Raw genomic sequence first — 26,869 nt, 5'->3', positions numbered from 1 at the left:
GACTTTAGATAAAATAATACTCAAATTCATTTAATTTCTATTTACTTTGATCATTATCAGCAGCACAGCTATGTGAACTCATTACTGATTGCTATCTATCACGGACTGTCAAAAATGATTATACAAGCATTACAAGAGCTCATTGAGTACAAGTTATGAGGCAGCTATGTCATGATAGAAATACTCCATCTTACTAATTGATTATTTATGTTTCTTTACTATATGCACTTTTGGCTTTAAAACATACAGTACGTACTGTTGGAAACTTGTGTTATAGAACAGTTGTCTTTTTCCTCCTAAACTATGATTAGCAATAGTCATTTCCACCAGTGTTATATAAATACTATTACAGTATTTATTAATATTTTGAATTAAATTTTGTATTCTAGCTATTTTTTTTTTTTTAGGAACTAAAAGTTTAGTTTTATTTTTAATTAGCTTTTTAAATATTTATATTCATCTTAATGTTTGATTTATTAATTTTAGTTCTTCAACTTATCTCTTTCAAGTCAGTTTTTATCATTTTTATTTTATTTATTTATTTTCGAAGTTTAGGTTTTCATTCGTTTTTTTTTTTTTTTTTTTTAGTTACCAACATTTTTTCTAATATTTTTAGTTGGCGATAACAGCACTGCTTTGGTTTATTTTGTGTTTTAAATGTTTTGAAAGATTCTTTAATCTTAGGGCTAATTCTATTGCTAAAATATTATCTGAAGAGTATAGCCTGGTTGGAAATGAGATTATATTCACAAATCATATTTTGACAGTTGTTTTATTGATAAACACTTATACTGACTTAAAAAATAAAAATCTATAAGAGGCAAAACTACTGATATTAATAGTTTGGTTTTAACAACCCATATCAGGCATCTCTCAGAGGAACCTCTTTTAGTTAACACTGTGATATGCACAGTCATAATACATTATTATGACTCTTGCTAAGCTGTTTCCTTTCAGGCCTCTTGTCATGAATATGTAGTGTAAGTCTTGCCATAGATACTCTGGAGATACTCTGATTATACAGTAATTAAGCCTGAACACTGAAGCTTAGCGCACACTTGATATTGCCAAATGCAGCATGTGATGACCAGTACTGTTTCTGAACCATGTCAACCACTTAACATGGAACTAACAGCATTCTCAGGGGTCTCCAAACCTCTCACAAAAGCTGTTATTGGCATGGAATTAGATTCATGACACACTTTAACCTGTCATATTTCCCTTTCCTTTATTTAGCAGGCACAGGAAGAGAGGTGACCCTCCGACCCGCAGGCCTCCAGCCCGCCCCACTGACTCCTCCCACTGTTTGGTCCACCCCTCCCAGGGCCACCACTTCAATCATAGCAGTCACGGCAACCCAGATCTGGGATCCCCAGCGATGGGCCACTACAGTCCTCGGGACCTGCTGAGAGGAAGAGGACACATGCCCTTGGATAGTCCTGAGAGATGCAGACGGACCGGCCACGGCAGCCTGACCAACATCAGCCGGCACGAGTCCGTAAAAAATATGGAGAGCCCTCCCATCCGCAGGTCCACGTCTTCAGGCCAGTACACAAGCTTCTCCGAGCCTCACGGCAAGAGCCTGGATCCAGAGAGCATCGCACAGGTCAGCGGGAGGCGAGCGACGACGCCCCTCACACCATGCGCAGCAGGCCCGGCCCTGTAACATAGTCAGTTACTGCCTCCTGCTACGAATGACTAATGCGTATCTGCAACACACACTCACACACACAGCCTCATTTATGAAGCACGAGCAAAGAGAATGTGTAAATCACTCAAAAACTGTTTATAAGCCAGTTCTTGTAATCCTTTTTGACTTTAAGTCCCAATAATATCAAAGGCAGTGTCTGAAAGCAGGCTGATTAGGCTAATATATTTCCTTGCTTTATTTTGATTTCAAATAAGTAACCACAATGTATTTTGGGATGTTTCTTATATAGAATGTTCTCAAGAATTCTCACTCTTTTTGACAAATAAATGTAGTATATGATTTTCCAGTCATTTGCAATGATTAGAAAAGGATTTAAATAAAATGCATTGCTCACAAAAGGCCATTTTCTGCACATTCAATTTTTTTTAATGTTTATGTTGATTTATAGATATTGTCTGTGACTTTTACAATTATTATTATTATTAGAAATCATGCTAGACCTTGAGAACCTTGGTTCTTAAAAATGGAATTTTTTCCCCTCAGTTTTAAAAATGTTCAGCTGCTTTTGATCTTTTTTTTAAAATTTGCAGAGGCCTCCTTAGTGAATTAGCATGACCTTTTCAGTCATTCATGTTTACTAAATTGGGATTTTGAAAAGTATTTTAGCTCACAGAGAGCAATTTTTATTTATATTAAATATAGAAATCATGTTTTTATGATTACATGTTTTCCAAGACTTTGCAAAATCTGGTTGTTATATAAAAATATATTTTTGAAGTGGTCAAATTAAAAAGAACAATTTGTACCCGTTTCAAAATTTGAAATGGCAAAGTTTCCTGAGGCCCCCTGGTGGGCCCCCCTAGTTTTCAAATAATTCACATAAATTCATTCTGCTTGTGTTTCATGAATAAGCCCTATTTTCATGTTTAAAATTGTTCTGAAAAAAATGGTTCTATTGAGTCCATATTCTAGCCCCCAAAAGACTTGATGTCACATACTAAGTAGTGTCCACTACTTTCAAAACTCCTCACAGGTTTCACAACAACATTTCCAGTGTCTCTTTAATACTTGTGTCCTGTATTGTTTCATGTATACATCAGCTTTATTTAACACTAACAATCTTACTATTTCATTTTCACATATTTTATCTCACTAGTCATAATTCATCATGTCGTCTGCTTGTATTGCATATGTCTGATGTTTATTAATATACACACTCTCTTTCTTGTAGGACATAGAGGAGACGATGAACACTGCTCTAAATGAGCTGAAGGAGCTGGAACGGCAGAGTTCTGCTAAACACGCCCCTGACGTGGTGCTGGACACCCTGGAGCCGATGAAGAACGCACCCACCCCGGCCAGCTCCACCGAGTCCCTGAGCCAACTCCACGGCCTCCTGCTGCGGCCCGCCGTCACGGAGCCGCCCATGCGCCGCAGCACCAGCTCCTCCAGCGATACCATGAGCACCTTCAAGCCCGCCGTGGCTCCGCGCATGGGGGTGCAGCTTAAGCCCCCCGTCCTGCGGCCCAAACCTGTGGTGGCGATACCCAAAACAGGAGCAGCACAGCATCCGGCTGCCCCTCCACAGGATCCCCTGGACAAATCCTGCACCATGTGATTCACTGTGGACGAAACGTTCAGGGACAAAGAAGTATATAAGATTAGGACCACTGCTGTCAGAGCCAGATTTATAGTGGAATTTAATGCCAATGAACATGGTGACGTGTGGTTCTTTATTTTGCAACATTTCATTCACTTTAGAGAGTGGACTAAAGCAGATATAGATAACTAATGATACTAGAAATCCCTTACTGTGGTTAATGAGGTGACTGTAGTTTTGAACATAGTGTGTATACAATTCCAACACTATTATAGGGATTATTAATAAACTAGAATAACATCAGTCATTAAGCATGGTTTTGAGGAAGAATAGAGTTAGTTAAACAGGTGTTTACTATTTTAGAGAGTTCAAACTAACATTTTTAGGTAATCTAGACACCTGCAACTAAAGGAAAGCAGTTGATTCGTATCACAAAACTGTTTGCATGCTTGTCTGACACCTTGCTTTTTTCCCCCACATTACGCTGTGTGTATAGATTAAGGAGTTGTGACAATATTAAAGAAAGCAACAAATCACTACAGCTTGTTAAGGGTGACTCTATGTATATCAGTAGTTTACATCCACTAGAAAAACTGCTAAATGTGAATAATACAGAAACCAAGCAGGGTCTTGGGTTTCTCTGTTTACAGCTTAAGGACTGTGGGAAATGTGTCTTTACATCTCAGAGTGTTTTCTAGGCAGGTCTCTTTGAAATGAATGTTGAGGTTGGAAACACACTGCCATATAAGGGCATGTGATGTCACATCTTCTGCCCGTCTTGATTGGCTGTCGATGTCATGTTATGAGCGATTCTAAGTTGTGTCAGCAAGGCTTTACTTTGAATATTATATTTTTGATAGTAATATTTGAATATATGCCCAGGGAGATTGTGTAAACCACATCCGATGACATTGAAGAAACATTTTCCTAGTTTTTTTTTTTTTTCTCTTCACTTGATTTCTTATTTAGAAAGATAGAAATATATAATGTGTATATAAATGTACATCCACTAAACCTTTTTTTTTTTTAATCTTTGTTCATTAATATCTCCCAGGAACCATCTGCTCACTCTAAAACAATATTTTTGTAGTATCTATCTGCTTAATTAGATGTAATCTGTGAATAGTCAAGTCTAGCTGCCAAAAAAAAAAAAGTGAAATTCTTTAAGTGCTACTTAGAGATTGATGCGTATAGGCAACGAGAATCTTTTCCTTGTCAGCTTAGCTGTCTTAAAATGCTCGGCTTGGTTCTGTCCTATAAGCATGAATGATAATCCTTCTAGTTTTCTTATGCAAGGACTTTACTAAAAACCTTTGAGGCAATATTTCTTGTTGGTTCACCAAACAAGGGAATGATGCCAATAGCCATGGACTCGGAGACTGTTACTGCAGTGCTATCGTGGGATAGTGCTGTTTCTTATGTGTGCTAGAGGCCCATTAACCCTTTGTAATAATGCCACATACAGCACAGCACCACACCCAAATTAAGTCAGTCACGCGAGGTACCCAAAGACAAAGAGTTATGACTGTGAGTCATCACAGTCACTCCTATGTATTTGCACTCCAAAATTAAAGATTTGGGATTTCATATATAGTATATCAATCTGATGTTATCTGTGCATCGACATTCACATTATTATGACAGTTTGACAATAGTGTGTGTGTGTGTGTGTAATCGTACTGTGTTCACTGATGATTATACAATGGTTTACTCATATTTAAGTAGAATATGCTATGAAATGTGTTTGGATGATGTCCATTGCCAAACCAAGGGGATAAACTGTACCAACTTTAAGAAAAATATAAGCAATGCCTGTTTTTAACATACTAAAGCCTTTTGATTACCGATTTATACTGAACAATATTACAAACGATTTGTAATAGTGTTTTTATTTTATTTTAATTTTTAAGAGTGTATATTAGGCAAGCCTTTAGAAATGTTCTCCCTGCAAAACTACACACAGTAGCAGAATCTCTGTACCTATTTGCTGTTATATCAGAGTCCATGTACAGTGTACTTGTGAAAGTGCCTTTAAAAACTGTTTTAGGGGAACTTCATCCAAACGTCCTCTGTGCTGTGGCGTTCTCATTTCAGATCCACTATACCGAGTTGCTAGGGATTGCGGTAAATAAGTTATTTCTAACGTTGTTCTGTTTATTAAGTTGTAAGAATGATCAAATTATAAAGATCCATTGTGACATTGCACTTTTATGTGAGACTGTATATTTGGCATGTAACATCCTAACAAGTTGTAGAGCTCTTGGAGGACTGCTCCATCTTTCTAATAAAGAACACAGCTTGGTCAGTTCACGGAGGTGTTGGCTTGCGTCTCCTCCTCAGACAGTGTTGGTCTCATAATGGTAAGACTGTATGTGATGACATGAAGTCTTCACAATGTGATGCTTTCTCTTTAGCTTGAACTGTAAAATAAAATAATAAAAAAGACGGCAGCTTAATGATTTCGCATTCTAGGCTTGATCGTTTCCCGATTGTCATAACTAATGGGGAAAAAGCATCAGAGCATTTAGAAAAACATGATGTGTTGTTGAAGTTACATCATACCATTTCCCAGTTCAAACTGACCTGACGTTATCAATCACAGCTCAGCTGTCAGCAAATCTTCCACATTTAATCAATAATTAATTTATACGATTTTGCTCGCAATCACACTTTTTATGTTGTCATCTCACACTAAAAACATATATGAAATTTCATTTTGTTTTATTTTAAAATTGTTATTGTTGTTAATTACCAAGCTCTATCAATACATCTATATCAAGTGACAATGACAAGGGTATTATGATACTGGTTATTTTAGTTAAAACAATGTTTTTTGTTGTTGTTGTTGTTTTTTAACCTTTTTTTCTGTTTCTTTGCAATGTAAAAAGAGGAAATACTTTACCTCATTACCAACCTAAGGAAAAATTAGGCTGTCATTTTGAATTTGTGGATATGAAATGTTAAGTTTTTTGCACCATTGTCCAAGAGGATAGGATCAAAAATGACCATGACCATTTAAAATTTTATGTCAATTAAATTATTAAGGGAGCTAAAAATAAGTAATGAGATTTCATTCCAGAATGACCCTGACTGGACCTTGTGCTTTTTCTACCACCTCCGATGATTCCTCTGTCCTCTCCTGACCATCACTTCACACCCTTAAATGTGTCAATATATAGCTGGTGACAACTAGTTTCACGCAGCAGAGGGAGACAAAGCAGTATCAGTTTCGCTTTCGTTTCCGTTTAAATGCCCCAAAACATCGGCCAAACCCAAGAAGTGGTGAAAACCAGTGTTGTTGACGGAATCTACGAAGATGTATGTCGTTTCTAGACACATATTTCACTTTATCTGCAAACACGAGGGCTGTTCGGACTATGGTCAAGTCGAGAGGAGTTTACGGCAGAGTTTCACGGTGGCGGATCAGGTTTTGTCTCAGGTGCTCGATGATCACCAGAGGTTTGTTATAGTTCAGGATGACGACTCGAGTCCCAGAAGCTCTAAGCCTGATGCTGACAGCCTGATCTTAGCCAAAACCTCACTCCGGCTGAGTAAACATGACAAATGCCCCGGATGTGAAGACCTACACCTGTGCAGATACTTTGTTTGTGGAAATTGCAGATTTGGGTAAGTAAACTTGAGTTCCATCTTAAAGTCACTTGTTAGATAATATGGAAGATTGTCGTTTTCAAGGAAGCGTTTTTCGACATTTATTCCTTAAAAGGTTCTAGCTTTGTGTTGTGTTAGTACTAGGATCTGTTTATTTACTAGTGAGTGATTCATTTGCGACTAGTAGCTTTAATTTACTACCATTGTTATTTCTGACATTGCACATTTAGTCACTGAATTCTAGTATTACATCTCGGATCTATTACAGTTGTTGCTGGTAACTGTTTCAGTTTCACCACTAGTAGGCCTAAAATACACTAAGTCATTCATTTAGTAGTAATTCGGTTATTGGGATGTATTCCAGATTCCTTAGTACAAATTGAACAGATACTAGTACTTAGGGAATTACTAGTAACATTTTAGTCTTCTAGTTAAATTTAAAACCTTACTAGTAGCCATTTGATTAGTTATTATATACAGTATAATGAGTAAAAAGGCAATAGCACCTAGTATTATGAGAAATGTTACCAGTATTAATGCTTGTCTCATAAAAAAGTACTAATATTTAGTTTAAGAACTAGTAAAGTCAGAATAGGTGCCAGCAATAATTGTAATACAGGGTACAAACTAAATATATTTGGTTAATAATGAATAATATTTACACATTACAGTGTTAAACACAATTTTTGCTTAATTAGACACAATTACACACAAGTATATAAATACACTACATTTGATGCTTATATGGATATTTCTATGTTTCTTTACAATTTCACCTAATATAAATGTGTTTAATTTTCATTATTTGTCATTCTTAGGACAAAATGCAAAAATTCCCATGACTTGACATCAGCACATAATTCTGACCTCCTGAAGAAGCATGACCTTCATGGCCTGGCGAGTGGAGAGTTGTTTCAACTTCTGCTTCAAAACGACCCCTCATTACTTCCAGAGGTCAATATCTGTTAAACAGCTTTACTAGTTATCTCATAATTCATTTAAATGACTCTTTGAAAGTTATGTTAGACTCTGCAAGGTATTTGAAGTTGACTTTAAAAGATCTAGATTGTATAAACATTAACTTTTCACTTACATGGGCATTTCTCACTGCATAAGAAGGGAATTGATTGCAGAAGCTGCTCAGGCTTTTTATCTGTTTTCCATATCTGCATCCCGTGTTGATTATTTAAATTTTTTTAAGAAATGGTCATCTCAAAAATGAAAATTTCATGAAAATGTTCTCACCCTTAGGCCTTCCAGGATGTAGATGAATTTGTTGTTTCTTCAGAACAGATTTGAAGAAAATGTATCTCTTGCTCACTAATGGATGCTCTGCAGTGAATGGGTGCCGTCAGAATGAGGTTCCAAACAGCTGATAAAAACATCACAATAATCCACAAGTAATCAGCAGGATTCCATTATTGTGATGTTTTTTTTTTAAATCAGCTCTTTGGACTCTCATTCTGACGGCACCCATTCAGTGCAGGGGATACATTGATATGCAAGTGATGTAATGCTAAATTTCTCCAAATCTGTTTCGATGAATGGCCTGAGAGTGAGCTAATTTTCAGCAAAGCATTTTTGGGTGAACTATTCTTTTAACATGATAATCTTCTAATAATGTGTTATGTATTTTTTTTCATTATACAGTGTGTGACTCTTGATTTTTTTGTGATGTGTTTACTGTCTAGGTGTGCTTCCACTACAACAAGGGAAAAGGGGAATATGGCAGCTGTAAATATAAGACATCCTGTGGCAACCTACACCTCTGCCTGCACTTCCTGCAGGATGACTGTAAATTTGGAGCAGCTTGCAAAAGGACTCACAGCTTCAATGCACATGCTCTGAAAATCCTGAATACTCGAGGGCTCAGTTCAGAAAACATGCGAAAACTGCTCAGGCTTTACAAGAGCAAGTTACTGATTGCTTCTTCAGTTTTCAAGAAGAAAGAGACAGGTGAATGAAAGAAAAAGAGACACTGATTGTGTTTTTGTAATTTAGCATTAATTATTTTGAACAAAAGAGCTTTAGATTACCGCTTTGATTGTCTTTTTTTCTCATCCATGTCTATTTTCATTCTGTTTTCAATCTGAACAGTAGCTCTACCTGAAGTGAAAGGACGCACCAGACACAAATCCAGTGGCTCCGTCAGTGAATCGGATCAGAATGAAATCTGTCTCTTTTTCATACGCACTGGATGTAGTTTCAAAGGTGATGTCACTGAATAAGAACATTTCCTTAACCTTGTCCTGAACCTTGTGATTCATTATTGAAAATACATGTATGTAGTATTCTTAAAAAATCATTAACAGACTATTTTGTGAGCGCAATTTGTTTTATAGTCTATAAATAAATATAATATAATTATAGGCTATTTTGTGCTTAAAATACGGGAAATACATCAGTGCTTTGAAATACGGTGCATCAGGTGACTTTAGTTTCAAGCCATTTTCAAGCACTTTGTTCATGTAGACCACCGGCCAGCATGATGAAAGTGAACTAAAACCATAATAAAACCTTTTTGTGGCTTGAAATACATGTTATCAGAAATAAAAGTGGTTGAGAAACTCTTGAAGTCAAGCAAGAAATATTTGCCTAAGTTTGTGTTTTTTTTTTTAACATTTGTGTTCCTCTAGACAAGTGCGTCCGTTTTCACCACCATCTGCCCTATAAATGGCAGATATTACAGAAGGATGGGATTACATGGAGTGACTTGCCGAATGAAGAGGAGGTTGAGAAGGCGTACTGCAGTCCAGCTAACGTTTTGTGGTATAAATAGATTGTATATGTTTATTTACTGGTATTTTAATGGGTTTTCAAATAACCTTCGTATTGCAAATCTATTGTTCCATCACAAAATTAAAGTTACACATGCCACTGCAGAAATGCACTCTCAAGCATGATTGATCTGTTCTGTGATAGCAAGTGTCCAATAAGAGGGAAGGTTACTGAGACAAAATTAGTTAATGTAAATTAAAATGCTTTAACTATGTGACATGAGTGTACATGATTTGGAACTTTTTTAATTTGTATTTTTATATAACTTTTATTATTGTGGAAAAAACATTTAGTGCTCAAATAAATATTTGCATTGGCATGTGCATCTGAAGTGGCCAGTAAATGCATTGTGGTTTGTCTAGTCTTTGTTTAACACTTTTTTTTTTTTTTTCCCCTCACCTCCATATCGCAGTATTAATGAGAGCAGCACAGGGCATCAGGTTGTGGACTTCATGTCAATGACTTGTGGAGTGTCAGATGTGCGTCGGCTGTCCACAGCATCTTCTGTTACTAAACCCCCTCACTTCATTCTGACCACTGAATGGATCTGGTACTGGAGGAATGACAAGGGAGGTTGGACAGAGTATGGCAAAGGGGTCAGTGGCACATTGCATCACAATAGCTCTAAAATAATGCGATTCTAAAACCTGAGTCCATCAGTGATGTTACATTTAACATGATGTTTACATTTCACAACAGTTTTTGTTGAATCTTTCAGGAAGATCCTAAATTTGTGGCATCAGTCACTTCAGAAGATCTTGAGAAACATTACCTGGCTGACAGTGAAAAGGAAATTTCATTTACTTCACAGAACCATCAATACATCCTCAAATTTAAAGGTACTTGCCAGTGATGTTAGCTCCTGTTAACCATTTTTTCCCTTTATTGAAATAAAATATAATAAATGGAAACCTTAAATGGACACGAGAAATGTTGCTTTTGGAAAACTAAACTAAAAATGTAAAAAACAACAACAACAAACAATTAACAAAAAAGGATTATGGTTATTCATTTTCAGAGATGTGTCAGAGAAATCTCAAGCACAAAACTGAAAGAGACGTTAGGAGGAGACCACGTTTTGTTTCTGCTCAAGATGTCAAGAGCAAAATCAAGGGGTATGGTATACCATAGCATTTGTCCATTACATGCACACTTATTACACATGATTGGTCTGTTGTTAAGTGCACTTCAGTGTATTGTGTTTTATTTAGAAGTGAGTCTCCAGACAGCTCAGCATCTTCTTCTGTGGAAGTTCCACCTTACTGGGACAAAGGAGCTCTTGATAACTTCACCTACAAGGTACACAGTCCAATCACAAAGTACAAAGAGGTCAAATGGTTATTAATCACTTTGGAAATCAATTCTGTACTATACTTAGGGTTATAGATGAAGATGAATACTTCCAAGTTCTAAAGTTTTTACATTTGTTGAAAAGCATCGGGTACCAACAGTCATGTTACATACCAATACAAAATTTCTGAAATGAAACCAGTTTGTTTCCTCAGATTGTTCCTCTGCAAAGCACTTTGAAGGAATACCAAAGGGTGGGTGCAATGTTTAGTAGAACACTGCCCAAAAGTGTCATTCGCAGCATTGAAAGAGTGCAGAATCTTTCTCTCTGGAAGGTCTTTCAGTGGTACGTTTTTTCACATTTCACTACTAGAAAAACATCAACTTTACTGGAAGAAAGTTCATTTGCACAAAGCCATTACATGCAGTACTTCAGCTATACTGTAGCTGTATGCGTCATCTCTTTTTGATCATCAAACAAAAGATACAAGAGCTTATCTAGTTCTGAGCTATTTTAGTGTACATATGAAGTCAGAACAATATAGCTATTCTGTTTTATGTATTATGTACAATTCATATGAATGTATTAATATTAAATATTATTTATTCTATTTAATTATGTTACATTATATAAAAAACAATGCATAAAATAATGCATTGTTTAATATAAATTGATCTGATTAATCCATTATACCATGTTTTTTTCCTAGGCAAAAGGAACAGATGAATAAGAGAAATGGAGGGAGTGCATTTGACCAGCGTTACCTTTTCCACGGTACAGACGAGTCTCTCATAGCAGCGATTTGTGAGCAAAACTTTGACTGGAGGATGTGTGGAAGCCATGGGACACTTTATGGGAAAGGTATTAACATATTTGTACTATAGTATTTACATATTCATATAACAGTTCTTTACCTTTTCATGTAGTTTACAATGAAACAGTTATTATTGACTGCTTTCTCAAATATTGGACTTTTTTTTTATGTTTACAGGCAGCTATTTTGCCAGAGATTCTTCATACTCTGACAGATATGCAAAATCCAGGAACGGCAAGACCAAGAAGATGTTTGTGGCACTGGTGCTGGTCGGAAACTTCACAAGGGGTAACAATTCGTTAGTCCGTCCTCCACAGAAACCCACAAGCCAAGGCTTTTATGACAGCTGTGTTGATAATGAGGCTAACCCGGCCATTTTTGTTGTGTTTGAGAAGTTCCAGGTCTATCCCGAGTACATCATTGAATACTCTTAATTTGTATAGTATCGAAATACTTTTTTTCTCATCTATCTTAAAATACTTATGAAATACTTACCAATCTCAAACTGTTACACAGACGATTTATGTTAACATCACTGAATATAACCTACAACTCTTGGGCATGTTTCAAGTAAAAGATTGTAGGGAATTACATAATTAGTAATGGTGTTTTATCATAATTGATTTCACTAATAAATCCTCTATGGCAGACTGCACTGTGCAGTGAAAAATTTAAAACTGTTAAATGCAAAATAATAGGATTTTATGTAGATGATTCTATTTCCTTGTTGGCTATGCCACTGAAAAAAAAAACAATAACAAAAGACAGAGGTTTTATGTTACTCCTAATCATTTGTATAGATAAAAGTTCCGACTTACTATTAATCAAAATATCATTCAGTTTAATTGCACTAGATTTTAAAGCACAAGAAAATGATTTAGTTGACAATTACTAACCATTACTCATAGCCATTATATTTAGATTTTTATGTAATTCATATTTGATTTATGTTAATGTTGAATGAGGTGGATGGAAGTACCGATACTGTTATTATTACTTTCATTGTTGTAATAAAAAAAAAAAGTATAGACAGGTGTGGTTGGACTGAGTCAGTGACAATTTTGTTTATAAATAAAACATTTTTGTTTTTATATATATATATATTTTTAAATGTTATTGGATCAGCAAATAAAAAAAATGCTATTTCTCTCATGAATGTGCTAAGAAAAACTAGGGTGGATGTCTACAACTTAAATATTGGTCGGTCGTTTAGTCACACAAAGTTACCATATGGCTTCAGAGAACTTGTATGTATCGCTTCTATTATGCATAAAGACATCCACCTTTTGTGTTTGGGCTAACTATATAATAACAAAAGTTCATTTCTGGTTGAACTGTCCCTTTAAATATATCAGCCTCTGAGTTAGTATTCGACTGAAGCTTTGCTTTATGTTTCCACCCATCAAATTCCTGGACCTTTGGGAAAATGCTGATATGCAAAGTACAGCATAGCTATACACAAAAGGGTTTGACACAACTAGGAATAATTTGCAGCATTTAATACTGAAAACAAAATCACAGATTAAGACACAGGCAAGAGGGAGCAGAACATGTAGAAGGAAATCAGTTGAAGATCAGAAGCGGGTGTTTGTCACAGGCTACATAGAGTAGTAACAGATTCTCTAGTTACTGTGACCTCTTGTGGTTAAACTGAGAAGTGAGAAGTCTACAGTACAGTAACTTGGTTTTATTTACCAAGACAAGCTCTAAGAGAGTTGTTCTGTTAATCAGATCTCTAGGTAGAAGCTCCCAAAATCGTAGCATTTGTACATTCCTTTGATGTGTGGGTCCAAAATGTTGATATCAAATGAAATGTGTAACTGAAGATAAATACACCTATTCTGACAGAAAAACTATTTATGTAATACGTTTGATTTCAAATTATTTGAAAATGTCAGTTTGTGGAGTTCATACTCTGATTAAACGATCACATTCAACTTGCATCATACTCTGTACACTCAACTCTTAAAAATCACATCACTCTGGGTCTTCATTGCAGCTTAATGTAATATCAATTATTTAAAATCAGCATAATCATCAGGAGCTCAAATATGTGACTGGCAGTAAAGGCAAGACATGTCCAATCCCAGTTCCTGCTATCAAATCATTTGCATCAAACTGATTTTTTTCTTCCATGTACTGTCGTTGCATTTACATTTGAGGGACTTGTGCGTATGTGTGATGCTTTTCTCATATGTACATCTGTGCCTTAGTTGTAAATTAAGTGTTGAATTCAGTTTCATTTAAACGAGTAGCACAGATACATTTTATTTAGTTGTCAGGTGATTCCAGAATAAGAATTTAGATTTTAGGCAATCGATCCATTCTAAATAATATGATTAGAATGAATTAGATCAAACTGCCCAAGTAACAACTAAAACTCCATCAGGATTCATCCTCAAAATTCTCCCTCTTGGTGATTTTGACCAAAATACCATTCTTGGGTCCAAGGGTGGTGTGCGACTTCAACTCCAGAGGAACCTGTGTGACATAAAAAATAGACTGTCCAATTGTTTTGTATCTCAGGAAACCTCCACATCTGTGGAAAACCGAGTTTTCATGCATACTAAAGCTGCAGTTTTTCAGTGTAATGATAACAAACCTCAGTGTCCTCGCAGGCCATCATGTTAAACCTCCTAAATATGTGAAGCAGAGCCATTTTAATCTCCAGCTGGGCCAATCTCATGCCCACGCAGCTGCGTGGCCCCGCTCCAAACGGCAGATACACAAATGGGTGCCGGCTGGCCTTGGCTTCTGGAGTGAACCTGAGACAAATGCAGAGTTCATTATGAGCACATCACACGGGAGGCATGCAAATAAAATGCAGAAAGATTTGTGTACAGCTAAAAAAATGGTTTTGATGACATTGTTTAATAAGGCTAATTTATTTGATAAAAAATAAAGCAAAAACTAACATTATGAAATAGTTTATATTAACTTTTCTATTTGAAGATATTTTTGAATGTAATTATTCCTGGTGGCTGAATTTTCAGCAGCCTTTACTCCAGTCATTTCTTATTATTTTCAATGTTGAAAACAATTGGGCTGTCTTATATTTTGATTGATATGTACGTATATACAGGATTCTTGGTTAATGTATTTGAAATCGAAATCTTCTATAACATTTCAAATGTCTTTTCTACTTATCAATGTAACGCATCCTTGCTGTAATCATTTATTCCCCAAAAATAACACCTCTCCGGGATGAATTTCTCAGGTTCGGTCCAGTGCTCTGGGTCAGTGTGAAGGAAACCTGTAGCGATTTCCAGAGATGATCCTTTAGGCAAAAGCTGGCCGTTCACCACAGTGTCTTGATCAACGTCTCGTGCAAATCTGTGACCAAATAAACAAAACCCACATGATATTCAAGATTCACTCTGGGGGGAAAAAAAAAGTGTAATGCCCCAAACCATTTGAGTTTATTTCCAATAGATGTCTTTTCAAGTAATTGAAGTCTAAAAACATGTAAGAGCCTTAATAGTGTTATTAATATTCTTGCTTTCTTGTGGTTTTGTGTGATGTGATTGAACAGGTTATATATATAAGTAATAGCTGTCCTACCTGAACGCAGGTGGGTAGAGTCTGAGAGACTCGCTTATAACCATGTCTAAATACTTCAGCTCTTGGACATTAGTGTAATCTGCAGTCTCCTGAAACAGAGAATTAAACATTTTAAGCATGACAACAACAATATCTCTACAGTTACCATGTATGGCCAATAGATGGAAGCACAGCAGCAATAATTTCAAGTTTACAGCACAAGCCATTCTTCTCACATAAAATGGCTTTTAAAAATGCATACATATATACATATATAGACAGAAGAAGCCTTTGTTTGAACTGAAATGGAAGCAGACGCAGCCCAGCAGGCTATGCTAAGCAGTCTATCACTGCATGTCTCTGTGAAAATAGGGGTCAGGCAGTGAGCACGCACCCGTACAGTTCTGCCCACATCCTCTGCCTCTGAGGCCCCCAGACATGCAATGTGGGCATTATAAATGACTAGCTGCTCTCGGGTCACTCTGTTCCACCAGTAAAAGCATCCATTGCACAAATGAGAGGATGCAGCAGGGTGAGATTCTGGCACGCTGGGTACATCCTCCACACGCACCCGCCCCCCTATTGGCAGGCTACACTATCAGCTCTCGTCGGGCGTCACTGTGGTTTCAGTGTAGAGTGATATGGCAGAGATGAAACGCTGTTAGGGGCAGCACTTTGTCTTGCTGAAGCAGACGAGCTGGTTTGGATGGTGTGGTATATGATGTTCTCTGACAACAGACTCACCATGAACTGAGAGGTTTTCTTAGATTTACGACTGTAAAGACTTGTAAGGGACTCCTGTTTTCTGCAGGAGGGTGTTTTTGTGTTCTATTTCGACAAGTCTTTGACTGTTCAGTCACGGCTCACGCTTTCAAGAAGTTCATTTAAAAAGCTGTCACAAGAACCTGTGCTCCTTTCCATTTCCATTCCATTTCCATTCCATTTTCTTTTTCTTTTTTTGTAGCGGTTATGATAAATAGAAAGAAACAACAATAATGATGTTTGCCTTCACAAGCACTACTTACAATTTACTTGACTATGGAGAATATTTGTAAGAATACCAGTACTGCATATCAAACATATTTTACTGCATCTCTGCCCAAAACTACAATGCGATCAATATTTACCTTTCTATGCCATTTGTTTCAGTATGAAAGAGGCTTTTTTTGATTGTCTTGGCACAGCTCTTGTGTTATTTCAGTCATTTCTATGAGAGAATGTGAACTATTCACCGTATTGCTGCAGACCCTCTGTTTATTCTGACTCGCAGCCTCAAGTATGACTAAATTTAACTCCGCTGATGCACACGGATGCCTTGAAAATCACAAAGCAAGGTCAGACGGCCTTCAAGACAGGCTAGCCAATTTTTCACGTCTCGGTTGAGTCTCTTTTTTCATGCTTTTTTTAAGCTTTCATCAAACAAACAAAAGCCCAGTGCAAAGATTGATGTCAGGGATAGATTATGCACAATCATGCTATAATGCATGTGCAATATCTTCCTTTATTAACAACTGATCAGAGACTGCAGGCAATTTTGTTCTCAAGAGGTCAAAGAAGAGCTCAGATGAACACAGTACAAATGAAAGATAAATATAAGAAGTCAGACAGGGTAAAATCAGCCTGCTTTCATCTTGTGAGGATATTTCTTGTTTAATAAGTGTGCTAAACCTTGTTTGTGGACCGACACTTAGCTAAGCTACAATATAATGAGATCACTGGTGATGAAACAAGGGATTTATGGCAAAAGAAACTTCAATCCTTGTCTAAATATGTTTACAGTCCCCTCGCCCTCAAACATGTTGATTATTGGCCCTCTTTAGAGTTCAAGATGTGCTTCAGATGTTACCGTGTTTCTTAATTCACAACAGACACGCTCTGAATTTAATTGCATATTTGCTTGTTCTCATGTGGCAACAACAAACACGTTCCGCTATGCAAGTAACCTAATGCATTCTCATTAAGTATATAAAAAAAAATCACTTAAAAAGTAACAGAACATATCATTAAAATCCAAAAGACCATACCATTGGAATTAATAAAACTAGAAACGCGGGTCTCTGCGGAAATGCTTTGACCTAAAAATACTCAAACATTTCCTTATTTTAAGAGAGACAAAAAAAGCCTTGCCACGTTCAAAGGATCACCCTGCTAAAACAACTCATTTCCCTGCATATTTCTGTGCCCCTTGGTATTAATATCAGGCTCTTTGCAGCAAATGAGATTCATTTCTCTTGCGTGAGTGTGTGTGAAGTGTTCGCAGGCCTTGGAGCACAAGCAGCCTGCCTCTTCACGTCTGCCCGTCTCCCTTATTTATGCTCCTGCCTTCATTCACGTCATAGAGGAGACAGGCAATCAATCAGTTCTGAATTTTAGACATTTGGCCTCCTGTTTACGGATGGCTGCCTATGATATGTGTGTATGCATATGTGATGGGAATTTTTGGTGAAACTGGATGCTGACATAACATCAGTGGAAAGCAACTGGTTTTGCTTCAGGATGCAGATTTTACATTGGACATCCAAAGGCAACCCAGCATGAAAATGTGCAGCAAAACAGTTTTTAACATTGATAACATTAAATGTTTCATATGTATCAGATCAGCATATTAGAATGATTTCTGAAGGATCATGTGACACTAAAAGACTGAAGAAAAAGCTGCTGAAATTTTAGTTCCACCAACACAAGAATAAAATAATTGTGTAATATATGTTTACTATTTTTAAATGAAAAACAGCTATTTTAAATTGTAATAATATTTCTGAATTTTTTTTTTTCTTTTTTATTCTTCTCAACTTCTGAATTGTAAAGTATATCTCCTTATATGATATCATAATTCCTTATAGTTGGATATATATATATATATATATATATATATATATATATATATATATATATATATGTATATATATGTATATATATATATGTATATATATATATATGTATTTATATGCATGGGTATATATTATCCTTGCTGTGCAAATCCACAAGTTGAAAGCCAATTTACATTACCGTAAATGTAGCCCTCCAGTTCTATGGGAAAATGCAGGTTGAATGGTGCGTACAAGATGAGAACGGCTAACGTGGCTCCTTATCTCACCCATCCCTTAAGGTTTCCACAGAAAGAGCTATTTATTGTTACTGATAGTGATGGAGGCTTGCATGTTCAGACAGGAGATGCTCAAGAGTGCCGTTACTGCATAAGCACAGTGAGTCTCATCTTGCATTGTCTTCTGGTAGTGTGAAACAGATAGGCACAGGTTTCTAAAACCACAGATAATTGTGCATTATACAAGCAAATCTCAACAGTACATTCAAAACCAAAAAAGAAGAATCATAACCTTCATTCAGTAATGGCTTGTAATTTCCAGGCTTCCTGAAATACGTTCATTAATTTCAGGGCAATATATACATTATAACAACAAGAAAATAACTGCTTTTCCATTCAACAAAATGAACACGTTTTTGGCAGTTTAGAATTGTAAATGGTGAAACTCATGAATTAACATCTCTGGTTTCTCTCAAGCCCGGAAATCAGCCCCCTGCAGTGACTATTTCCTTGGCCAAATGGTTAATTAGGGAAGCTAATTGCAGGGAGTGTCACAGACATTGATTGTGCTCTTATCAACTGGAGACAGCCTATGTCAGAAGACTGTGGGCCGGCTGTATGAATGATACAGTCCTAGCCAATGCCTAAACTGGAGAATGAAGGACAAACAATGGGCAAACTAATTAAAAATGCCTAATTAAAATCACCTGAGCAGAAAATCAATACTTTGTCATGGTCTGAATAGCTGACAGAGGAGAATTTGTCCCAGCTCAAGTCACAAGGCCTCTGCAGGCGTGGAAAAGTCAGAAAATTAGACAATTTCGGCTGCCACATTGACGTATTTCTGAATGAAACTGAAGATTCACAATAGACTTTATATTTTGGGAACTGAATGGATCATGAGAAGTGAGTGCTGAGCCAGAATTGAATGTGAGTTGTACTGTATGTGGAGGACTGCTCTGATGAAACCCCACCGGCACCACATTTTGAGAAGGCTATATAACCAGAATGTGGAGACTGAAGGTTGAGTTCATCCTTGAGAACATCTCAGTGTATCCCAAAAGTAAAGTCTTCTTTGCTATCACACACCAGGTGTCATGATCTCAGTGGGGGCTGAGGCCTTTTCTGTCCTGGAGCACATGATTTGGGTTTTGCTGGCTCTCCAGGTGTTTCACTTTTCTCGCTATGTTTTCTCCGCCCCTCTTGTTATCCCTGTTAACGTTTTCTCCCTCACCTGCACCCTGTATTACTCTGATTATCTTCCCTTTATCTTACCCTTGTGTTTGCTATCTTGTGTCAGTCCGTAAGCGTTGCTAGAGTAAGTTTCTATTTGCTTGTCTTAGTTTGCCTGACTTCGGTTTTTGTATCTTTCTCTATCTAGTCGGCCTGCTTTTTTTGTTTTTTTTTCCCTGCTTGCCTTTCGTACTCAGTAGTCCTCATCAACCAGGCGGCTGCCTCGACTCACCTGTGCATTGCCTTCGGACGCTTCGGCTCGCCAGCGCTGATCTGCCACCTGTTCCTCCCTGCTGTGCGGCGGTCGCCGTAGGGATCTTCGAGCTGGCTGTACATGCAGAGCGCTGACTCTCTCATGCTCCAATGGATTAAGTCCTCTGAGTAACTCAATAAAACGCCTCATTCATTCTACCGCAGTTGGGTCCTGTTCCTTTCCCTGACAGTACGGACTGACCAGAAATGGACCCAGCGGGTGAAGAGTTCGTTCGATCGGCTATCGCTCATCAAGGCGCTCTCCTCGGCCACCAAGCCAGCCAGCTTTCGTCCACCGCTCAGGAGGTAGAGACACTCACTACCCAAATGGCCGAATTAAGTGATCGCTTCCGTGAACTACAAACTGTTCTGTCATCCGCCGCCCCGATGGGTTCCCAGCCTCTCGCTCAGCTCGAGCCCGAGCCGCACGCTAATAATCCGCCCTTGTATGACGGAGATCCGAATTCATGTCGGGCTTTCTTGTCTCAATGCGCGTTGGTGTTCGCGCTGCAACCGCGCCGTTACGCTACAGAGCGTTTGAAGATCGCTTATGTCATCACACTGCTGACGGGAAAAGCTCGCGACTGGGGAACGGCTGTTTGGGACGCGAGGGCCCATTTTTGTTCAAACTTTGAAGATTTTCGCTGTGAAATGATGAAGCTGTTTGATCGCTCCGTGAAGGGGGATGAGGCTGCTTCCCGACTCGCACGGCTCCGTCAAGGTGGGCGTTCTGTTACGGAGTACGCCATCCAGTTTAAGACTCTAGCGGCCTCTTGTGGTTGGAATGAGGAGGCGCTGCGGGCTATGTTTCGGGAGGGCCTGAGCTTTGACATTCAGGACGAGATAGCTACACACGAGCTGCCCAAGACCCTGGAGGGTTTTATTGACTTGGCCATTCGAGTCGAGAGCCGTCTTCATCTACGTCAACGACGTTTGACTTCCCGTCCATCTTGGGGGCTAGAAGATACTCAGCCATTCAAGCCCCAACAACCGCCTCTATCACCCCAGATGGATTCTGAACCCATGCAGCTGGGGCGACTGCATTTGTCGGCCCAGGAGAGACAACATCGGCTGGTGAAGGGCCTCTGCCTATATTGTGGAGGGTCAGGTCATTTTGTTCAGTCATGTCCATTAAAAGCCAGAGCCCACTAGTCAACCGGGGAGTCCTAGTGGGCGTTTCTCCCCTCATCTCCCCTCAGTCACGTACCCAACTGTCTGCCACCATCAAGTACCAGGGCTCAGATCACTCCTGCAAGGCTCTTATTGATTCTGGCGCTGAAGCCAGTTTCCTGGACTATTGCACTGCAAAGAATTGGGGCATTCCAGCCGTCTCTCTTCCTTCTCCTATCACAGTCTGGGGTCTTTCTGGTCAGCCGGTCGCCACCATCACTCACACCACTCCTCGTGTAAGTCTTGTTGTTTCGGGCAATCACCATGAGTCCGTTGTGCTGTACCTTCTGAAGTCCCCTCATGCCAGACTTGTTTTGGGACATCCTTGGTTGGCTCAGCACAGCCCTCATGTGGATTGGTCCCACAGTCAAATTGTTTCATGGAGTCAGTCGTGTCATGCATGTTGCCTTGGTTCTGCCTCTCCTCCTGTGTCTGTGCCTCCTGTTTTTCAGGTGGAGCCTGCTGACCTCACTGGGGTACCGGCGGAGTACTTCGATCTGCGGCTGGTTTTCAGCAAGTCTCGAGCCACCTCGCTCCCTCCTCATCGACCGTTTGATTGTGCCATCGATCTCCTTCCAGGCACTTCTCCGCCCCGGGGGCGCCTTTTTTCCCTGTCAGGTCCTGAACGAGAGGCCATGGACTCATACATTCAGGAATCCTTAAGGGCCGGACTCATCCGCCACTCATCCTCCCCTGCTGGTGCTGGGTTCTTCTTCGTTAAGAAGAAGGATGGCTCTCTGCGTCCTTGCATTGATTATCGAGGGTTAAATGACATAACTATAAAGAACCGGTACCCCTTGCCGTTAATGTCATCTGCCTTTGAACTTTTGCAGGGAGCCAAGGTCTTCACTAAATTAGACCTCCGCAACGCCTATCACCTCATCCGTATTCGTGAGGGCGATGAGTGGAAGACAGCCTTCAATACCCCCACGGGACACTATGAATACCTGGTCCTTCCGTTTGGGCTTACTAATGCTCCGGCTGTCTTCCAGGGCATGGTCAATAACGTGTTGGGAGACATGATTAATAGGTTTGTCTTTGTGTACCTTGATGATATTCTCATCTTTTCTCCCTCCCCTCAGGTACACACTCAGCATGTGCGCCAGGTCCTCCAACGGCTTCTTGAGAACCAGCTATATGTCAAAGCGGAGAAGTGCGAGTTCCACGCCAAGTCCGTTTCGTTCCTGGGGTTTGTAGTCTCAGAAGGGGAGATCAAGCCTGATCAGGCCAAGGTCAAGGCTGTCGCCAAGTGGCCAGTCCCCAACTCCAGGAGGGCTCTGCAGCGGTTCTTGGGCTTTGCCAACTTTTATCGGCGATTCATCAGGAATTTTGGCCAGGTAGCTGCACCCCTAACGGCGCTCACCTCCACTAAGGTACCGTTTACCTGGAGTACTCAGGCTCAGGAGGCCTTTGATAATTTAAAGTCCCGGTTTATCTCTGCTCCTGTTCTCTCTGTTCCAGATCCTGAACGGCAATTCATTGTTGAGGTGGACGCGTCGGAGGTTGGGGTAGGCGCGGTCTTGTCCCAGCGCTCCAGTAAGGATGGGAAGATGCACCCCTGTGCATATTTTTCCCATCGCCTTAACCCGGCTGAACGAAACTACGACATAGGTAATCGTGAGCTGCTGGCGGTGAGGTTGGCCTTGGGTGAGTGGCGCCACTGGTTGGAGGGGTCGGCGCTGCCCTTCTTGGTCTGGACGGATCATAAGAACCTTGAATACATCCGTTCGGCCAAGAGGTTGAGTCCGCGCCAGGCCCGCTGGGCACTCTTCTTTGACCGTTTTAACTTCACCCTTTCGTACCGGCCTGGGGCTAAGAACGTCAAACCTGATACTCTATCCCGTCAGTTCGAGCGCCCAGGAGAGGAGGTGCCTACCGAGACCATACTCCCGGATGGAGTGGTGGTGGGGGTGCTCTCCTGGGACGTCGAGCGGCGGGTGGAGGAGGCCGGACGAGGGGTGGAAGTACCAGTTGAGTGTCCGGCGGGTCGGTTGTTCGTGCCGGCAGTGTTACGCCCCGAGGTCCTTCGGTGGGGGCATGAATCTAAGGTCACCTGCCATCCAGGAATCAGGAGGTCTCTGGCTGCCATCCGTCAGCGATTTTGGTGGCCCTCAATGGGCCAGGATGTCAGGCAGTTTGTATTGGCTTGTTCAGTTTGTGCCCAAAACAAGGTCTCTAACCGTCCCTACATTGGCCAACTTCAACCCTTGCCCATTCCTTCTCGCCCCTGGTCACACATTGCCTTAGATTTTGTCTCTGGCTTGCCTGTCTCAAATGGTAACACTGTTATTCTCACAGTGGTGGATCGCTTTTCTAAGGCGGTTCATTTTGTGCCCCTCCCCAAACTCCCCTCTGCCAAGGAGACCGCCCAACTGGTAATTGACCACGTCTTCCGTATCCATGGGCTTCCGGTGGACGTAGTCTCTGACAGGGGTCCCCAGTTTGTCTCCCGGTTTTGGCAAGAATTTTGTCGACAGATTGGGGCCTCTACAAGTCTGTCATCAGGATTTCACCCCCAGACCAACGGTCAGTGTGAACGAGCCAATCAGGATCTCGAGCGAGTTCTCCGCTGCCTGGCATTCCGTAACCCTGCCTCCTGGAGCCAACAGCTCACGTGGATTGAGTATTCCCATAATACTCTTCCAGTAGCATCCACAGGTATGTCACCCTTTGAATGTTCTGTTGGTTACTCCCCTCCCTTATTTCCCTCTCAGGAACCCGATGCTGCAGTTCCGTCTGCCCTAGCCTTTGTTCGAAGATGTCGCCGCATCTGGAGGAAGGCTAGGAAGGCCCTGGCCCAGGCCTCTAGGCGGACCAAGGCAGCGGCTGATCGCCACCGGACCCCAGCACCCCGTTATGTCTGTGGTCAGAAGGTATGGCTGTCTTCCAAGGACCTGCCTCTCAGGGCTGTCTCTCGCAAACTGGCACCCAGGTTCATTGGCCCATACCAGATCACCAAGGTCATTAATCCGGCTGCGATACGGCTCAAGTTGCCCTCCTCTCTTGGTCGGGTTCACCCTGTTTTCCATGTATCCAGGGTTAAACCAGTTTTAAGATCCCCTCTTAATACCAACAGTTTCTCCCCTGCCCCCCCTCCCCCTCGTCTAGTGGATGGTTCTCCTGTCTATGCTGTTAGGAGATTACTAGATGTTCGTCGTCGTGGCAGGGGCTTTCAATACCTGGTGGACTGGGAGGGTTACGGCCCGGAGGAGAGGAGTTGGGTCCCAGCTCGGGACATTCTGGATCGGTCACTGATCGACGACTTCCGCAAACATGGTAAGCCCCTTCCTTAGGTCGCCTGGTGGCGTTCCTGGGGGAGGGGGTACTGTCATGATCTCAGTGGGGGCTGAGGCCTTTTCTGTCCTGGAGCACATGATTTGGGTTTTGCTGGCTCTCCAGGTGTTTCACTTTTCTCGCTATGTTTTCTCCGCCCCTCTTGTTATCCCTGTTAACGTTTTCTCCCTCACCTGCACCCTGTATTACTCTGATTATCTTCCCTTTATCTTACCCTTGTGTTTGCTATCTTGTGTCAGTCCGTAAGCGTTGCTAGAGTAAGTTTCTATTTGCTTGTCTTAGTTTGCCTGACTTCGGTTTTTGTATCTTTCTCTATCTAGTCGGCCTGCTTTTTTTTGTTTTTTTTCCCTGCTTGCCTTTCGTACTCAGTAGTCCTCATCAACCAGGCGGCTGCCTCGACTCACCTGTGCATTGCCTTCGGACGCTTCGGCTCGCCAGCGCTGATCTGCCACCTGTTCCTCCCTGCTGTGCGGCGGTCGCCGTAGGGATCTTCGAGCTGGCTGTACATGCAGAGCGCTGACTCTCTCATGCTCCAATGGATTAAGTCCTCTGAGTAACTCAATAAAACGCCTCATTCATTCTACCGCAGTTGGGTCCTGTTCCTTTCCCTGACACCAGGTAGTACTGGTCTTAAAATTTTAATTGAGCGGTTCACAACAAATAACCCTACCGTGTATATTCTGAATGTGTCCTGCTGTCTTACTTTTATTCTGAGCAAAAAATAATGACTACCATACCCACCTTTACCATGAATTACATAAGACAAACCACTAAGATTTACCCATTTGAGAGCTAGTTTTGAATCATTTAAAATACAATAAAATTTAGTATAATAATATTTTATTTTATAACAAGTACTGGTCAGAATAAGTATGGTTCATTTTTACATAAATGTTACATAATGCTATTATTTAGTAAACACATTTAATATGCCTTTCTATATAAAATCACTTTAATTTGATAAAGACATTAATATAATGGGACTATCTATCTATCTATCTATCTATCTATCTATCTATCTATCTATATATATATATATATATAGATATAGATATAGATATAGATATATAGATATATATATATAGATATATAGATACATATACAGATATATATATATATATACATACATATATAGATATATATATATATATACATATATATATATATATATATATAGATATATATACATATACATATATATATATATATATATATATATATATATATATATATATATATATATATCTATATATATATATATATAGATATATAGATATATAGATATATATATAGATATATATATATATATAATGCTTCCACATAGATTAGAACTCCAGTGCAGTTGGGAGCTTCTGCAACACAATGGTGAGAGGGACAAACAACAATAAAGACACAACAGATGGACTCAAATCTACACAAAACCGAATCCCAAATGAAACATATTTTTGCAATAACTGGCATTGTGGTGTGTGATTCTTGCACTGGATTGGTTCACTTTAAAGAATGAGGTTTCCATGTAGACTTCTCTTAATAATGCATTCATTCAAAATGTTTGAGCTGTTCCAGCCCAATGTGTAGAGAAGCGCCGGGAGAATTCAGACTGAAAATATCTAATCTATAGAAGGGAATGCTGGGTAGTGGTGCATCTCAGTTTCATCCACAATGATTGGGCTCCATCGAGGCTGCATCCCAGCCCCCGGCCCCACTACACTCCTCTTTACCTCTGTCCATTCAGCTAGGCCGTGAACCCACTGTGCATCTCATCCATGTGCCTGATGCTCATTATGCTCTTCACGTGGCCTTGCTGTGTGTCTGTGATAGAGCTATTACTGCCCAGTGCGGCCTTCGGGATTTAACTCCCCCCACCCCACCACCACAGACCTGGACACCTTTTATTCAATTTGACTTAATGTGCAGGAAAATACAACCATAATGGACAATCAAATGACGGGTCATGAGGCTCCCTGCTACAAAAGCAATTATGAGGGGTTTTTGCCATCATGATTCAGCCAGTGAGTGCAGCTGAAATACTCATTATGCTGGATGCAAATCCACATGCTTTCAGTCACCTTTGCCTCTGCCAGACAGGAATACCTACCTACCTTCACTTATTATGCAAGCATTGTAGTCTGTCAAATTATGTATGTATTATTTATATTAAATATTAGAGGGTACATATTTTAGCTTCATGGTTATTGGCGGTGATGTTGAAGACAGGATTTGGGGGGGGGGGGGGGTGATGTTGTGGACAGGTCATGATGGTTAACCAGGTGTCCAACAAGTGACTAGTCAATTACTAAGGCTGACTAATTCATCTAAATGTATTATATATCAATATACATCTATATCTATCTATATATAAGTTAATAATACAATGCATTTACTTCAGTGTAGAACTAGTGAATGTTTTTTTATTAAAAACAGATTTTTACACGCACACACACATTTACATGTTACTGTATGTATAAAATTGACTGAAATCTTTCATTTAGATGCACTACTCAACCTGTATCTTATTTAAAACTAGCAGTTTAATCAAGTGTGGTTGGGTGGGTGTGTATTCATTTGTATGTGTATGTTTATTTTGTTTT

The 26,869-nt window shown here is 39.8% G+C and overlaps 3 protein-coding genes across 8 annotated transcripts in view; 2 read left to right on the top strand and 1 right to left on the bottom strand.

Moving 5' to 3' along the window:
* The window catches only part of LOC127934328 (SLIT-ROBO Rho GTPase-activating protein 1), an 88,792-nt gene extending 83,231 nt beyond the window's left edge, over window positions 1–5,561 (top strand). For 3 of the 4 annotated variants that reach the window (XM_052531634.1, XM_052531633.1, XM_052531636.1), the window contains 2 exons: window positions 1,237–1,606; window positions 2,883–5,561. In XM_052531634.1, the coding sequence (XP_052387594.1) occupies window positions 1,237–1,606; window positions 2,883–3,269 (757 nt within the window). In that variant the 3' untranslated portion in view covers window positions 3,270–5,561. Of the gene's footprint in view, window positions 1–1,236; window positions 1,671–2,882 lie in introns of all 4 variants that reach the window. The other variant, XM_052531635.1, reaches the window with a different exon arrangement.
* A 907-nt stretch (window positions 5,562–6,468) lies between these two features.
* Window positions 6,469–12,836, top strand: LOC127934179 (protein mono-ADP-ribosyltransferase PARP12-like). Of its 3 annotated transcripts, XR_008147713.1 has the most exons (13): window positions 6,470–6,878; window positions 7,679–7,814; window positions 8,552–8,816; window positions 8,958–9,071; window positions 9,497–9,629; window positions 10,051–10,234; window positions 10,357–10,477; window positions 10,657–10,753; window positions 10,850–10,937; window positions 11,144–11,274; window positions 11,639–11,790; window positions 11,921–12,623; window positions 12,665–12,836. XR_008147713.1 is itself a non-coding variant. In XM_052531390.1 (12 exons), exons 1-12 carry the CDS (start codon window positions 6,568–6,570, stop codon window positions 12,175–12,177), a joined length of 1,986 nt encoding a protein of 661 aa, XP_052387350.1. In that variant the 5' UTR covers window positions 6,469–6,567; the 3' UTR covers window positions 12,178–12,836. The 3 variants fall into 3 exon arrangements, 2 of the variants coding, with proteins under 2 accessions (XP_052387350.1, XP_052387349.1); XM_052531390.1 differs by having other exon boundaries at window positions 6,469–6,878; window positions 8,961–9,071; window positions 11,921–12,836; XM_052531389.1 differs by having other exon boundaries at window positions 11,921–12,836.
* A 389-nt stretch (window positions 12,837–13,225) lies between these two features.
* tbxas1 (thromboxane A synthase 1 (platelet)) overlaps window positions 13,226–26,869 on the bottom strand; it is a 65,466-nt gene continuing 51,822 nt past the window's right edge. Inside the window, exons 11-14 of the mRNA XM_052531391.1 lie at window positions 15,305–15,393; window positions 14,939–15,076; window positions 14,346–14,508; window positions 13,226–14,224 (exon numbers count right to left, since the gene is read on the bottom strand). Of these exons, the coding sequence (XP_052387351.1) occupies window positions 14,129–14,224; window positions 14,346–14,508; window positions 14,939–15,076; window positions 15,305–15,393 (486 nt within the window). The 3' untranslated portion in view covers window positions 13,226–14,128. The remainder of the gene's footprint in view (window positions 14,225–14,345; window positions 14,509–14,938; window positions 15,077–15,304; window positions 15,394–26,869) is intronic.

The sequence above is a fragment of the Carassius gibelio genome, chromosome A18 (assembly GCF_023724105.1).
Source record: "Carassius gibelio isolate Cgi1373 ecotype wild population from Czech Republic chromosome A18, carGib1.2-hapl.c, whole genome shotgun sequence".
In the NCBI taxonomy this organism is placed as follows: Eukaryota; Metazoa; Chordata; class Actinopteri; order Cypriniformes; family Cyprinidae; genus Carassius; species Carassius gibelio.
Note: the sequence above shows the minus strand (reverse complement) of the source record. Positions and strands in the feature narration are given on the sequence as shown.

Coding starts and splice junctions, on each gene's coding strand:
- LOC127934179 (XM_052531389.1), top strand. CDS start 6,568: ATGTATGTCGTTTCTAGACACATATTTCACTTTATCTGCAAACACGAG. Junction 6,879..7,678: donor TGTGGAAATTGCAGATTTGG/GTAAGTAAACTT, acceptor TGTCATTCTTAG/GACAAAATGCAAAAATTCCC. Junction 10,235..10,356: donor GGACAGAGTATGGCAAAGGG/GTCAGTGGCACA, acceptor TGAATCTTTCAG/GAAGATCCTAAATTTGTGGC.